Genomic DNA, 16,360 nt, shown 5'->3' on the forward strand with positions numbered 1-16,360 from the left:
TTAGCAGCCAGGCCAGAAGTAACCTCATATCAGTTGATCTCAGTAAAGGGGGTGGGGGGAGGCAGGGTTCAATCAATCACGTTAAGATTAGCCAATGGTTGATTTTCTATATTTCTCTCTCCTCTTCTCTTTATAAGCCTCATTGTACCTATCTTCTTGAAGTCATTTGCTTTTTCTGGGATCAAAATGGTCTCCATATATGCATATAGAATAACTGCTCAGAATAAACCTTATGTTCCAATTTCGGTGAGTTTTTATTACTTTTAACAAGAGTAAATTCAAAAAAATATTAAAGCCATGTAAGGAAGAATCCAACAAAGCTACAGATATGTAGAAAATGCATCTTACATACTTCTTTCAAACAATATCTAATATATCTTCACTCGACAACAAATGTTTATCCTATTTGCTAGGCACTGTTCTTGGTGCTGGGGATACATCAAAGAACAAAACAAAAATTCCTGTCCTCATCCCTCCTCATAGAGCTTACATTCTAGAGATGGGAGTAGGTTAAATAACATGCAAGAGGGTGATAGGTGCTATGAAAAATAGAAACACAGCAGAGTAAAGGAAAATGACAGTGTTGTACATAGTGGGGGCAGGGGGGGAATAGCAGCAATTTTGATTGTCTCATGGAGGCGATATTTGTCTCAGGGAGAAGGTGATATTTGACCAAGTGTTGTCAGAGCTGAGAGAGTGAGCCATGCCAATGTATAAGAAAGGAGCATTCCAGACAGAAAGAACAATAAATGTAAAAGCCTTTAGGCAGCACATGCCTGGTGTGTACGGAAAACAGCAAGAAATCCAGTGAGACAAGGTGGGAATGGGCCTCCGGGGAAAGAGCAGGATCGGGGAGGGGTTATGATTTTGGCTTTTATTCTTAGAGACATGGGCAGGAAACAGAGACTTTTGAACAGAGTAACGACATGCTATAACTTACATTTCAACAAAATCATGTTAGCTGCTATGTTGAAAATAGACTATTATCCAAATGATAAATAATAAAACTATGAAGAAATGCCCTTTAAAGTAAATACTATTGCTTCTTCCCAAAGATGCCTAATACTAAAGACTTCAATAGAAAGTTGATAGTTGGCTGCCATATATTTTTCCCAAAAGATATAAAATGCAGTCATAGGAAACTCACCCATTCACCAATAGACACTCACAATTTTAATACTCTGCTAAGAATTAGAGGCCAGAGAGTTTTTCCTAGGTTTCTAATGACAGAATTGCATGCTAGTTGGTTACCACATTCTTGTTGAAGAGTGTCATGGGAAAATATCTCAATGACTGGGAATACCCACAAATTCATTACATTATTTACAGTTGTCAATTAGCCATCCTAATGATATCTACCCATCCACTGTTACTAATTTCAAGAGTTTAAAGCATAATAATTTTATAGTGCCTAGTAAAATAATGGTATTGAATATATTTTTTTAATATTCTAGTTAAATAAAAATATTAGAATAAATTTTGAGACCCTAAATATTATTAACATTTCATTCATCCAAAACTATCTCATGTAATATAATTTAGAACATGGGGCCAAAAACTGAATGAAAAAGAAAAGAAAAAGAAATCACAGAGCCACAGAATCTTAAAGTATAATATCTATAAAATCTTTAAATATCTATAAAATCTTTACAAACACTAACAGTGTCCAGGACAAAGAAGGTAATGGTCCCCATTTATTATGAACTTGTTAGATCACATCTGAATCTTCTGTTCACTTGTAAGTACAACATTAAAAGAGACCTTAACAAAGGGTACATTTTTAGGACAGAAGTAACTAACTAAAAAGTCATAGGAATGAATTAAGGTAATAAGGATGTTTAAGCTGCAAAAAAAAGCAGGTCTTTGGTAAAACGGATAGTAGACACATGACAGATTACAAATATCTGAAGGGAAGAGAGGTTGTCATTATCTATCTTTTTGACATGGTAGGGCCAGGACCATTGGATAGAAGTGAGGTATTTTGGCTCAAAGTAATAAAGATCACTAAAAGTTTTGCAAAGAAGAATTAGGGCTGTCACACACACACACACACACAGAGTTGTCCAAGACTCAAAACATGCAAGTAGATGTGTTAGTGATTACTGTATTACGAAAGGGTTATATCCAATCACTTCTAAGATCTCTTACAACCTCAAAATGCTATGGCTCTAAAATACAACAAGTCAAAGTTCAAGGAAAGGTTCCTTATGTTATTAACTGCACATGTACAGATATTCCTTAATAATTATTAAAGTATAACTGTACATGTATTCTTCAATGAATAGAAGAAAGTCATTCCTGAAATCTCTGCTCATTACATTTTATTTGTACATTAATTCCCCATTAGAAAATTGTACATAAGTTCCTCAGGAAAACTTCTGGCTCTCAAGACAATAAAGTCATACTTAATGCTTTTAAGCAGCAAAAGACAAAACAGATAAATGAAATCTCATAAAAATTATATACTTTTTTATCAAAGGACTTTATCAAAAAAATGAAAAGAAAACCTACAGATTGGGAATAAATTTTTCAGGAACCATATATCCAATTATATATATATTTTATATATATATAAAACACTTCTACAACAACAAAAAGACAAACCACTCAATCAGAAAATGGGCAGAGGACCCCTATAAGACAGAGTAGAACTGCCCCATAGGTTTTCCAAGGAGTGGCTGATGGATTCAAACTGCCGACCTTTTGGTTAGCAGCTGTAGCTCTTAACCACTGTGCCACCAGGGCTCCCAATAGACATTTAAAAAAAAAAAAAAACCCACTTCCGTCAAGTGGATTCCAACTCATAGCAACCCTATAGGACACAGTAGAACTGTCCCACAGGGTTTCCAAGGAGCAGCTGGTGGATTTGAACTGTCAACCTTTTGTTTTCTTTTTTTTTACTTTATTAAAATACTGTTTTTTATTTTTTAATAGTACTTTAATACAACCAGAATGCGCCTTAGAAGCAAGGATGGCGAGACTACATCTCACATACTTTGGACATGATATGAGGAGGGATCAGTCCCTGGAGCAGGACATCATGCTTGGTAAAGTAGAGGGTCAGCAACAAAGAGGAAGACCCTCAATGAGATGGATTGACACAGTGGCTGCAAGAATAGGCTCAAGCATAGCAACAATTGTGAGGATGGCACAGGACTGGGCAGCGTTTCACTCTGTGGTACATAGGGTCACTGTGAGTTGAAACCTACTCAGCAGCACCTAACAACAACAACAAAATACTGAGTTTCTTTCACATGTATATTTTTGTCTTCCCACCATTTCCATTTGTCTGACCACTGCTACTACTATGTCCTATCAAAACATTTCATACATACTTAAAACCAAGCAAAGGGTGGAGTTCCATCTTTAACAACTAAACAGGCATTTTGGGTAACACATTATTGGCAAAGGAACCTGGACAACATTTATCAGACATGGTAGGGAAAGTTCTCACTCTGCATTATAAAAAGAACAGCCAGATATCAACTGTTACAGAAATGAAGTAAGATGGGAAATTTTAACAAACAGTTTAAACTATTTTCTTAAAGAGACTTCCTCCACTGCCAGAGATCCTGAATAGCCTCCTGGTCAGTCATTCGGAAGCAATTCTTCACGTAATTGATGAATCTGGCTTCCAATTTGGGAAGAGAATCACCTTTTTCTATACTTTCTTGCATTTTTGCTTTAATGTCTTCTACAGAACTAGGTCCTTTCAGTGTTTTAAGAGTTTTTTCCTGTTTTTTGAAAGATTCTTGACCTTTTGACCTTGACGTTGATGGTTCTGAGTCTTTTCCATTCTGGTTTGATTTTTGTGCACTTTTGGCTGGAGTATCTAGCACAGATTTCTTCACTGGAACTTTTCGGTTTCTTCATCATCAAAATCATCATCATCATCATCATCATCATCATCTTCATCAGCAGCAAGTTTTACTTTTTTCTGTGGAAACTTGCTACTACCTGCAGGGACAGATCGCTTTTCTGATATACTTAAGAGTTTCACATCCTCATCTCACTCTGCATCTTCCTCCACAGCTACTAAGTGCTGTCCACTAATATGCACAGGCCCTGAGCCACACTTCAACTGTAAGACCACAGGGGGCAGGCATTATTTCAAAACCTCCAAGGGATACCGTTGGCTATACAGACATTTTCAAAGTTGCCAGTGTTACTTTAATTGGGCTGCATCATAATTCACTGCCTCTGCTTCAACAATGTTCGATTCATCCTTTGTACTACCACCTAAACTGACCGTTCTTGAAAATAACTGGTGCTCATTCTCATCCTTATCTACCTTAAAGTGATAATCTTTGTCGGCCTTTAGTTCACAACCGAAAAGATAGTTTTGGGGCCTCATGGGGCTCATGTCCGTGTCCACTGAATCTTCCATGAGGTGGTGGCACACACTTAGGTGGGAGAGGAGGACAGAGAGAAACCACTACAGCTGCTGAAAACAGCTGTACAGGATGGAATCACACCAGGGATGAACTGCTGACCTTTTGGTTAGCAGCTGAGCTCTTAACCACTATGCTACCAGGCCTCCATTAGCCATTAGGAAGATGCAAATCAAAACCACAATGCGATACCACCTCACTCCTATTAGAATGGCAATGATAAGGAGGGGGACAATAGATGTTGGCAAGGTTGTGGAGAAACTGGAACCCTCATCCATTGCTAGTAGGAATGTAAAATGGTATAGCCACTGTGGAAAACAACTTGGCGGTTCCTCAAAAAATTGAACACAGAATTACCATATGAGCCAGGTATCCCAATCCTAAGTATACATCTAGAAGAAGTGAAGGCAGGAATGCAAACAGAAACCTGTAAGCAATGTTCACTGCAACACTCTTCACAATAGCCAAAAGGTGAAACGACTGAAATGTCCATCAACAGATGAATGGATAAAAAAAAATGTGGATAAACACAATGGAATACTATTCAGCCATAAAGAGAAATGAAGTCCTGATGCATTCCACAACATGGAAGAACCCTGAAAATATCAGGCTGAGTGAAATAAGTCAGTCACAAAAGGACAAATATTGTATGACCTCACTTACATGAAATAAGCAAATATATAAAAACCAAAGACTATTAGTGGTTACCACTGATGGAAGGGAGGGGGAAACACCATGTTCCCTAAGCAAAAACTCCCCATTGCCTTCTCCCCTGGAAGGATTTGGAGAAGAATAGCAAGAATGGTTGCACAACCTGAAAAATGTAATCAATGGCACTGAATTGTACACGTAGAAATTATTGAGTTGCTGTATGTTTTGTTATGAATATTTTCACCACAACAAAAAAACTTTAAATATACTTTAAAAATACCTATTTACTGTGAAAGTGTTACCCAGGATAAACTGGAAAATAAAAATAAACAGTGTGGCATATTCCAACTCATAGTGACACTATAGGACAGAGTAGAACTTCCCCATAGGGTTTCCAAGGAGCAGATGGTGGATCTGGACTGCCGACCTTTTGATTAGCAGCGGAACGCTTAACCACTTCGCCACCAGGGCTCCTGTATATTGTGTAAGGTGGTGATAACTCAAAGATGTGAAAACAGCTCAGTGCTCTGAGAATCCAATTAACGTCTCTCTCAGAGATCAATGTTGTTTAACACCTCAAATGTTATGTTCAAGATAATTACTTTAAATTATTCCTATATTTCTACAGTCTATTGCATACCAATCAACTGTCTCTATTTTTCTTGGTTTCAACATGTTATAAAATCACGAGGATATAGGAAAGTAAAGGTTATTTTGTTCATACTTTTTCCAGGCTTCTATTGTCTTTTTATTCCCTTTACGTGAGGCTCTCACAATACACCTGTAATACCTTTAAAAAAATAAATAAACAAACTTATTTTCTCCCTAAGACCTTTACTGTCCACAAAATGGATAAATAAATGTTTATTAGTTTGAAAAACATTTCTTATAGCTTGTAAACCAGCTTTCTGCCCTCACTAGGACTGAGGAACAACCAGGCTTTATTTGTGACCAGGAGATAAAATGAGACATAATAATGGTATCTCGAAATTTTACTAAAGTGAACTTAGACGTATACAAAGTTATTAGTATTATTATTATTAAATTACAATGAAATTCCAAAGAAGAATGAGTAATATTCCTCATGTAAGGTAGTATAAAGTATAAGCGTATATAGTATGCATATTATATGCAATTAATACGACCATTTTACTCACCAATTCCATTAAATCTTTTAACTTCCCAATTTCTTCTGGAATGGATACCAGTTTATTATTACTGACAACCAAAACTTTAAGGGGGAGATCGAACAGGTATTTTGGCAGTGTTGATAAAAGATTTCGACTGAAAAGAATAAGAAGTCTCATTATAAAAATATGTCTGAAACCTCACAGGTTACGTTGAAAAAGAACAAATCGTCTGGAGAGTAAATAATAGTTTTCACTAAATAACTATCATTTAATGAGTGCTTACTTTGTCTCAGATATGGTACTATATTCCCTACATGCACTATCTCAATCCTCACATTAATTTCACAAGACAGGCAGTATTATTATCTCCATTACACACATAAGAAAACAAAGGATAAAACTGGGTAAGTGATTTGCCCAAGCACAAGCGAGATTTAAATGTTAAGTCTGACTGCAAAGCCTGTGCTATTACTTATGATACTGTCTGACCAGTTCTCAAAAACCCAGAATGATTCTTGTAGGCTGGAAAATGACAGAGACTTTCTCTCTGGTATAATTTCATTATATGCAATACTTCCATGTCTCTTACTGGGAAAAGTCTCCACAAAATTGCATGTGCTATGTTGACATTTATAAAAGAAAAAATAAGATTGTATGTTCAGAAACATGAAGTGACCATAATCCATTCCTTTTTGGTATGGTTTATGGTAGAAAAGCCTACTAGCACCTTTATCTCAGCTCTAAGTTGATGCAACAATCCTATCTCCATGTTCACATTTAAAGATAAAAACAATTAACATTTATTGAGTGCTTACCATGTGCCAGACCATATTCAGAGCACCTCACATGAATTAATTCAACCAGTCCTCACAACAGGGGCGTTGGTGGTTCAGTGGCAGAATTCTCACCTTCCATACAGAGATTCTCGACCAATATACCTCATGCGCAGCCACCACCTCTCCATCAGTTGACGCTTGTAGTGTTGCTATGATGCTGAACAGGTTTCAGTGGAACTTTTAGACTAAGACAAACTAGGAAGAAGGGCCTGGCAGTCTCCTTCCAAAAATCAGCCAATGAAAACCCTAAGGATCACAACAGTCTGATCCACAACCAATCATGGGCATGGTGCAGGAGGAGCTGGCAGCATTTTGAGCCATTGTACATGGGGTCACCATGATTTGGGGGCGAGAGGAGCTAACAACAACAATCCTTTTTATGAAGATATACTAGTTGCCACTGAGCTGATCCCGACTCATGGCAACCCCATACGTGTCAGAGTAGCACTATGCTCCGTAAAGTTTCCAATGGCACCTCTGGTTGGACTCAAACCTACAACCTTTTGGTTAGCAGTCAAGCACGTTAACCATTTGCACCACCCAGGGACTCCCATATGAAAATAGATACTATCATGACACCCCATTTTACAGATGAAGAAACAGCCACAAAGAGATTAAGTAACCTGCTCAAAGTCACACAGCTGGTAAGTGGTAGAGCCAGGATTCAAATCCAGGAAATCAGGCTCTAGGGCCCTTACCCTCAACTACTACGGTCAAATTCGTATGCCAATGCACAGACTACCCCAAATGATCCCACTTCCAAAAATATAAAGTGTTTTCATACTAACAAGCACTGATAAGCAATAAGCTATTATTTTTCCAGTTTTTCAAAGTGACACAGACCTGTGCCCACCATTTTGTGCAACACGCATAGGAAAAAAAAACCCAGTGTTTCTCCAAAAGGGGGAAAGCTTCAAAACCCTTCATCCCATTCTATCCCTGCAGAGAACATCCAGAAACACCAGGCTGGCTTTACATGGCACAAACTGACTTCTTTTTTTTTTTTTTTTTTTTAAAGCAATGCCTCTAGACTAGCAATCCTGGCCAAGCTGCTGGAATGTCAAATATGCTAGAGGCCTATCACAAACCCTTGATACTTTCAGCATGAAGTGGGCTCCTTGGGAAAGTGGCCTACGTGGGCCCCTTCACACTGGAGTACACTCGGATCTTCCTGGATTATTCTACTGAAAAAGGAAAGAGTATACAGGAAGAGAGAAACTGCTGAAAAAGCATCTTACAGGTTTATCAAGACATTTTCACTGAAATAAAAATAATTAAATGGGAAAAATAGTGGCACACACAAACTCATTCTAATCCGCCATTAGGCCAAAAAACGTAAAAAAGTGACTTATCGTCTTCCCTTAGTAAGCAGGTTCATAGAGTAAGCACAGTCAGCAAGAGCTGGCTTCTTCATATATAGCTGATAAATCAGTAATTTCCACTTTTTTTCTACTTGTTCAGAGACAGCCAAAAGAAGTCAGTCACTAAAACAAATGTTACTTCAACACGGTTTGTTAAAAAAAATTTATGACCGAAATGAAAATCAGAAGTCCACTTTTAGAGATCAAAACAGGAAAGCTTCAAAGAAAGTTTTAGTAAAACTATTCTAATAAATACCTTACATGTTAATATAGAAATGTAATTCAGTTTTTGACAAATCAGATTTTTCCATCTAATTTTTTCCATAAAAGGACAAAATAAAGACAAAATTAAAAATACCTCACTTGCGTCAATACTCTCCCAAGCCAGGCCAATGAGACACATACCCATTTACAGGAAGGAGCAGCCCAAATGACTGATTCCTACGGAAGGAAATTTCTCTCACATGTTTTAAGGTGTAAGGTGCTTTCAGTTAAAATAGTATATACTGCCAGATGACACCACTGGGGGAGACATATATAAGAATTAACATATCAGTGAGAAAGGAGCATTATTATTTATGTATATTAATTATACTTACTACTCCCCTATATGGGAATTCAGACAAGTAATTTGGTTAATGAGGGGGAAGAAATTACTTCTTCCAACTCAAACATACACCCACAGACACACACACAAAAATAATTCTAAATTTAAGTCACAACATATCAGTTTCCATTTAACGTCCCTCATATGGCAGGGCAATTTTGTTCTCATACTTATTGAATATTCGCTCTGTTATAAATATAGGGTAATAGTTAAGTATGAGAATTCTAGAGCCAAATTGCTTGGATTTGAATCTTGGCTCCACTTGCTATATATATATGTACATATATGCATACACACACACACACACACACACACACACACACACACAAGAGAGAGACTTTGGGCAAATTGCTTAATCTCTTGGTGCTTCAGTTTCCTCATTTATAATGCAGAGATAATAATAGTACCTACCACAAAATGTTGTGAAAATTAGATGAGACGATGTAAATCGTTTCGAACACTGCCTGGCACATGGTAAGCACTTACTATGTGTTAAAATCAACTGTCATCCACTTCCTAACTCTCTAACATTCCTGTATCAATCTATCCATTCTTGAAGTAGCAAAAGTGTGAAAAATATAACAACAAAAGAACTGTTTCCTTGTAATGTTTCACTTTAACTGAAGATGTATACAAATATTTATAGCTTAAAGTCTTGGGGCTCAAAGTAAGGTCTTAGGACCTACAAGCATGGGCATCACCAGGGGGCTTGTTAGAAAAGCAGGCCCCACTCCTGATCTACTGAATCAAAATCTACATTTTAGCAAGATCCCCAGGTGATTTCAGGTGCACATCAAAGGTTAAGAAGAACTATTTTCAAGAACAAGACCAAAAAAACCATGAAGTTAATATGAACATAGAAAAAATTCAAATAAGATACTGTTGAGATAAATGTAGGTTACATAGCCAAAACAAACACATTCTTTAGCTAATAAAAATGATTAGAACCATAATAAAAACCAAAATTTACCAAAGAAAACTGTTTCCTTACCTAATGTTAAGGTATGTTAACATCTGCAGGTTTTTAATGGCTTCAGGAATGATTTTGATGCAATTATGATATAAATTTAATGTTTCAAGTGGTGCAAACAACCAGATATCAGAAGGAATTTCTGTAAAACGATTTCTTGAAAGATCTGAAAAATAAAGTGTTTTGAGTGTCAAACATACACCTTTATCTATGTTAATTAACAGAATTATTTTCGTACTTGCGGAATCAGAATCTAAGCAACTACGTAAAATATTAGGAAATATTATCCACCTTGACCTTGAAGGCAAATAAATATCATTTAGAAAATAAACTCATGGAAAGCATGTTTATTAGCAATTTTTACTTGATGTGCTTCAATTATCTGTAAAATTCAAATATATTACCTTTCAAAATACCAATGAGGAATTCTCTCTGATCTTTAAAAACAAACACACACACAATAAAAACCTCCCGATACCACAGCTTCCCTGTTCACAGTCAAATTTACATAAACAATTATCCACAGCACACCTGAATTTCTTACTTACCATGGACTTCTCTACTCACTGCAAGTTGGTTTCTATTCACTCTCATGCCACCAAGGTCATCAACAGCCTTCATATCAATAACCACTCCTTCTATCTGGAAATATTCTCTTCCTTTGTCTTGGAAGACTACACTTCTGGATTTCCTCCTATTACCTATCTGGCCACTTCTTAGTCTCCTTTGCTGAATTCTCTTCTACTTGTGTCTTAAATGTTGGTGTTTCAAATGCTGGTGTTCCTAAGGGCTGTGACATGACATAAGGTACTCCTTTCTTCGCAAGATATGCACTCTACTGGATGTTTTCATCCAATCCCAGGCCTGAATTATATTTATATGCTGACAAATCTCAAATCCAGGGTATGTCTGAACACCTATTTCTGGCCTTCAGGGCTTTTCTTGATATCTCTCAAGCCTCTCAAACTCTACAAGCGAAAAATCTGAAGTGAACATCTTCTACACACCCATTTCTCTCACCAGTGTTGTCTATCTTGGACAATGTCACCAACATCCACCTATGAGCTGTTCAAAACAGAAACCTGGCATTCATCCTTGCTTCCTTCCAAGTACATAGGAATGTACTTCTATTCAAGTTTACACAAAATAAAACCATGGAATTATTATAATGATTACTCCTCTGTAAAGCATCTTTTTATTTGTTAAGCGAATTTCTGAAAAATATTTAGGAAATCATGTGGCAGGCTGACAAAAAAACAGACCCTAAAAGACAGTTTCTTAACCTCAGCATTACTGAGCTTTTCGACTGGATAATTCTTTCTTGTATGGAGCTGTCCTAGCATTGTAAGATGTTTAGCAGCATCCTTGCCCTCTATATGGTAGATGCCAGTACCACTTCCTCATTGTGACAACCAAAAATGTCCCTTGGATCACAAAATCACCCTACCCCCGTTGAGAACCATGCGTTAAACAATTATCAAATTGACTACCTTATCACAGATATATACTTTGTTTATACTAATTCATTATAGTTATTTGCTTAAAAACATAAGAATGTTCTTTACTCTGTCAGGGAAAACATCTATGGTCTAGTTTTAGCATACTATATTTGTATCTTATTTAATGTCTGGTGTCCCCTCCAGAACACCAGCAGGCTTAAAAGAAGTTGCCCTACCAATGCTCAATTTCCCATCCCATGGATGTGGCCTTTGGTCAATATATTGAATTCCCTACTCAGAACATTAAAATAAACATATGTATATATATACATACACACACACACACACACACACACACATATATATATTCTCACTAATATAAAATTTTATAGTTGGTAAAAGAAAACATTAGCTATGATTATATAATATGAACATTAAGCTGGATTCTTCTTCCTCCCACCATAGGATTCTGGATGACTTAATAAAAGGATAGACAGAATACTAGAAACTAAAAAGTGAACTTGGAACAGAGGTTTCTCACTATCCTGGCTCACCTCCTCTGGTTACCCAAGCATCATACAGTTCTATAGAGGGAAAAAAAAAGATGAAGCCACTGTTTTAGTTTAGGATATGTTTCCTTTACATTTAGGGTTTTACCTCTTATTCTTGTAACTTCAGAATCCTGGGAGTTGAAAATTACTGCTTACAATTAATTTGAAATTCTAAAACCAAAATTATGCCCAGTTTGTTATTCTTTATAATGTCTAATATTAAGTAACCATAAAGAATACAGTGGTCCCAGAGATATATTATGGTAGCCTAAATTAAGAGTGTAAGAATAGGGATTAGAGAAAGTGGATAGAATTTGAAATATATATTAGAATTAGTACTGGTAGGGCTTGACAAGGAACTGGCTATACAGGATAAACAAGAGGTAAGAATCAAGGATGGCACGCAGGATTTTGGCCTAGGCATCAAATGGTGCTATTTAACGAAAGAATGGGGATGAACAGGATTTTTTTGTTGATGGTAGGGCGTTTATTTTTTGAAGTAGAGGTTTGAATCAAGGGTTCAATTTTGTATTTGTACAAACTGAGGCATCTGAAAGAGACCCAAGGGGAATTGTTAAATGGGCAGTTAGATGATTTGAGATCTCAGAAGTGAGGTCTGGGATAGATATATAAATGTGGAATATAGTGGGAATATAGTCAGCATTATAAAATCACAGAAATTGAGATCACTTAAGATTAGAGAATAAAGTTAGGAAAGAGAGTTCAATACGGGCCATAATGAAGGCCAAAATTTAAAAGCTGAGTAGAGAAAAAACAGTTAGCAGAGAGTTAAAATGGCCAGGAGAAAACGCAGTAACCAAATAAAGGGAGTGTTCAAAGAAGTGGGAGTTAGGAGAAAAAGGTAAAATATCAGTGTTAATAACAACAACAACAAAAAAAAAAAAACCCAAACCCACTGCCATCGAGTTGATTCTGACTCATAGTCACCCTACTGGACAGAGTAGAACTGCCCCATACGGTTTCCAAGGAGCAGCTGGTGGATTCAAACTGCCAAAATCTTGGTTAGCAGCCATAGCTCTCAACCACTGCGCCACTGGGGCACCATTAATAACAATAGTGACTTAAAATCATTTATATAATAAAGAAATTATTTTAATAACTTACATATTTTAGCGTGATGCTTTATGTTATTTCCTCTCCAGGAAAAAAAGAAAAAAGATTATTTAGTTAAATTACCAAGTAATACTACCAGTTCCTTTAGGGAATTTAATTAAATTTATATTCATAAACCATTTTCTGGATGAGTCATTTTTTTTTTTTTTAGCAAAGAGCACTTAAAATTTACAATAATTATTATCCTAATTTAATGGAGTTAAATCAAATAAAGCATAATAAAGTCAAAATTAAAACTCAAGCTATTATAAAGCCTCTAATTAAGGAAATCTAGTGTTTCAGATTTTAAATTGGTATAAGCATTCTAAGAATTGGGTAAACAGAGTAACAGTGACAAAAGAAAAATACAACCATAGAAGGAAAGATGGGAAAGAACACAAAACGATTACTATCTTAAATCTCTTGAACTATCTCACACTTGTCTTGTCTTAGAAGAAGTACAACCAGAATGCTCCTTAGAAGCAAGGATGGAGAGACTACGTCTTACATACTTTGGACATTACCAGGAGGGATCAGTCCCTGGAGAAGGACATCATGCTTGGTAAAGTAGAGGGTCAGGGAAAAAGAGGAAGAACCTCAACGAGATGGATTGACACAGTGGCTGCAACAATGGGCTCAAACATAGCAACAATAGTGAGGACAGTGCAGAACTAGGCAGTGTTTCGTTCTGTTGTTCTTTGGGTCACTGTGAATAGGAACTAACTCAGTGGCACTTAATAACACCACCACCTTCTATTTCTCCTAAGGCATTTTGGGTTTTGTTCACTTTTACTTTACTTCATGCTTGGTCAAATAGATGGTCAGCGAAAAAGAGGAAGACCCTCAAAGAGATGGACTGACACAGGGGCTGCAACAATGGGCTCAAGCATAAAAATGACTGTGAGCATGGCACAGGATTGGGCAGTGTCGCTATGAGTCGGAACTGACCCGATGACATCTAACAACAACATCTCACACTAACAGCATCACATATTTTACCTCAAGGAAAGTGAAGATTAGGTTTCATAGAGATATAATGAATAAAACTTAAACTCAGATTTTTAAAAATTGATCTTGTGATGTACAATTAAATCATACCAGTAAACCAAACCCATAGTTGTCAAGTTGATTTCGACTCATAGCAACCTTACGGCACAGAGTAGAACTGCCCCATAGGGCTTCCAGTAGTAGCTGGTGGATTTGAACTGCTGATGTTTTGGTTAGCAGCCAGGCTCTTAACCACTGTGCCACCAGGGCTCCAATTAAACCATAAGGGAGTTTTTATAACATTAAAAATCATTTAGTTAACACCTGTACTAAGACAATGAGAATAATATGACTAATACTACTCAAACACATTCAAAACTGGTATTTTAATACAATTCTACTAAGAAAATGTTTCCATCTAAAGATGGGAAAATAAACTAGAATTTATTCCTAGTGGGAAACTCATTTCACAATAGCTTCAAAGTCTACCTTCTTATGAAACAAGTAGGACTTAGAAAAAGACAATTACAAGGACGGTTCATCTTCCCTGCACACACAAAAAAATAGAAGATTAAAATGTGTTACTTTTCTTACCGTAGTGGGCTGAATGATGGCCCTCAAAATATTAAGTCCTAATCTCCTGAACCTGTAAATATTACCTTACATGACAAAATTTTTACAGATGAAATTAAATTAAGGATTTTGAAATGAAGAGATTGTCTTGTAATATCCAGGCAGGCCCTAAATGCTATCAGATGTATCCTTTCTAAGAGGAAGGCAGACGGGGATTAGACATACAAAGGAGAAGGCAATATGAAGGTGGAGGCAAAGATTGGAGTGATGCAGCCAAGGAATGCCAGCAGCCACCAAAAGCTCCAAGAGGCAAGGAAGAGCCTCTGGAGGGGGTGCAGCCCTGCTGACACCTTGATTTTAGCCCCATAAAACTCATTTCAGACTCCTGGCCTCCAAAACTATGAGAGAATAAATTTCTGTTGTTTTAAGCCACCAAATCTGTGGTAATTCATTACAGCAGCCACAGGAAACTAATACACTTCCAAAAAATAGTTTACGAGAATTAACGAGAGAATGACTATAAAACATTTTAAAAATTAAATGATTGTACTTTGTTTCTTGAGCAGGAAGGTGATATCTCAGTTAATTAGTACCTTTGGGGACAAGCACCTTTCTAGCCACTGAACTGTGTTTCTTTTGTTTTGTCTTGTTTCTCATCATGAATCATATTAAGCAGTACTGGCAGTAGCTCAGCAGCAAACAGACTGCTGTGTACTGTTTCCTGCCTTCCTTCAAGAAGCTCCATGTAAAACTTCTGGGGACATGTTACAGACATTAATAGATAATCTTGAATAATCTGATCTAAATTATGTTCTGCATCATCCTTGAGATTCAGAGGCCAAAGAAACTGGAGAAGAGAGAAGAGTCAGATGGAACGGAAATCTGTTTGCTGCCTCCCAAGCTGCAGTCACAAGAGTCACAGACAGGCCCATCTGCTGCCCAGTGCAATTCCTGGCCCACTGATTAGCACTTGTGCCAAGCTATAAGAAATGACTTTCAGAAATTATATTATGGATATATTGTTCTATTTTATTCAGTGTACAAAAGGGTGTGGTTTTTTCACACAAATAGTTAAAACTTAAACCAAGATACATGAGTCTTCTTTTAAGTGATATTTAGTTACCATAGTACCTCTTATAAAAAGTTCCCAGATAATATTTAAAAGTCTGACACATCTTTACCTCTGTTAAAATTTCTAATAAGGAATTGCATTGTTGGAACACACCTTCATTGATAACAGAAATATCACCATAGAATTTTCTCCTTACAGGAACATGGCAGGGAGGAGTTTACGAGGAAAAATAAATTGACATCAGAACTTTAAATTCACATTAACAATAACCTAAATGTGTCTGAAGTGGCTATAATACACACACACAAACACACACACGCGCGCGCGCGCGCACACACACACACGCTAAAGCAGAGAGCCTGGCATTTTGCATAGATTATTTCTAATCCCTATAAGAACTTCATGAGGTAGCTACTATTCCTCATTTTACACATGAAGTTGAACAGACTGAATGACAAGCCCCATGTTACAAAACTAGTAACGACTAACAGCACGGGGGTTCAAACTCAGATGTGACTTCAAAGCCCACGTTCTATGTGTGATTCTCCATCCTTCAACATGCTATTGTGACCTCTTATCCCAGATTCCAAATATTCTGTCCCATTGGAACTACAAACCAGGGACAGAGAAATTCTAAATCTCCTAACCTCATACATACCCTAGATTGCTTCTTGCAATA

The 16,360-nt window shown here is 36.8% G+C and overlaps 1 protein-coding gene and 1 pseudogene across 2 annotated transcripts in view; both read right to left on the reverse strand.

The window, feature by feature from the left end:
• The window catches only part of LRCH2 (leucine rich repeats and calponin homology domain containing 2), a 107,096-nt gene that overhangs the window by 62,914 nt on the left and 27,822 nt on the right, over positions 1 to 16,360 (reverse strand). For both annotated transcript variants that reach the window (XM_004379790.1, XM_004379789.1), the window contains exons 2-3: positions 9,968 to 10,112; positions 6,200 to 6,326 (exon numbers count right to left, since the gene is read on the reverse strand). In XM_004379790.1, coding sequence (XP_004379847.1) covers positions 6,200 to 6,326; positions 9,968 to 10,112 — 272 coding nt within the window. The remainder of the gene's footprint in view (positions 1 to 6,199; positions 6,327 to 9,967; positions 10,113 to 16,360) is intronic.
• Positions 3,535 to 4,387, reverse strand: LOC101357810 (nucleophosmin pseudogene; annotated as a pseudogene).

Source organism: Trichechus manatus, unplaced genomic scaffold (genome assembly GCF_000243295.1).
Source record: "Trichechus manatus latirostris isolate Lorelei unplaced genomic scaffold, TriManLat1.0 scaffold00068, whole genome shotgun sequence".
Classification (NCBI taxonomy): Eukaryota; Metazoa; Chordata; class Mammalia; order Sirenia; family Trichechidae; genus Trichechus; species Trichechus manatus.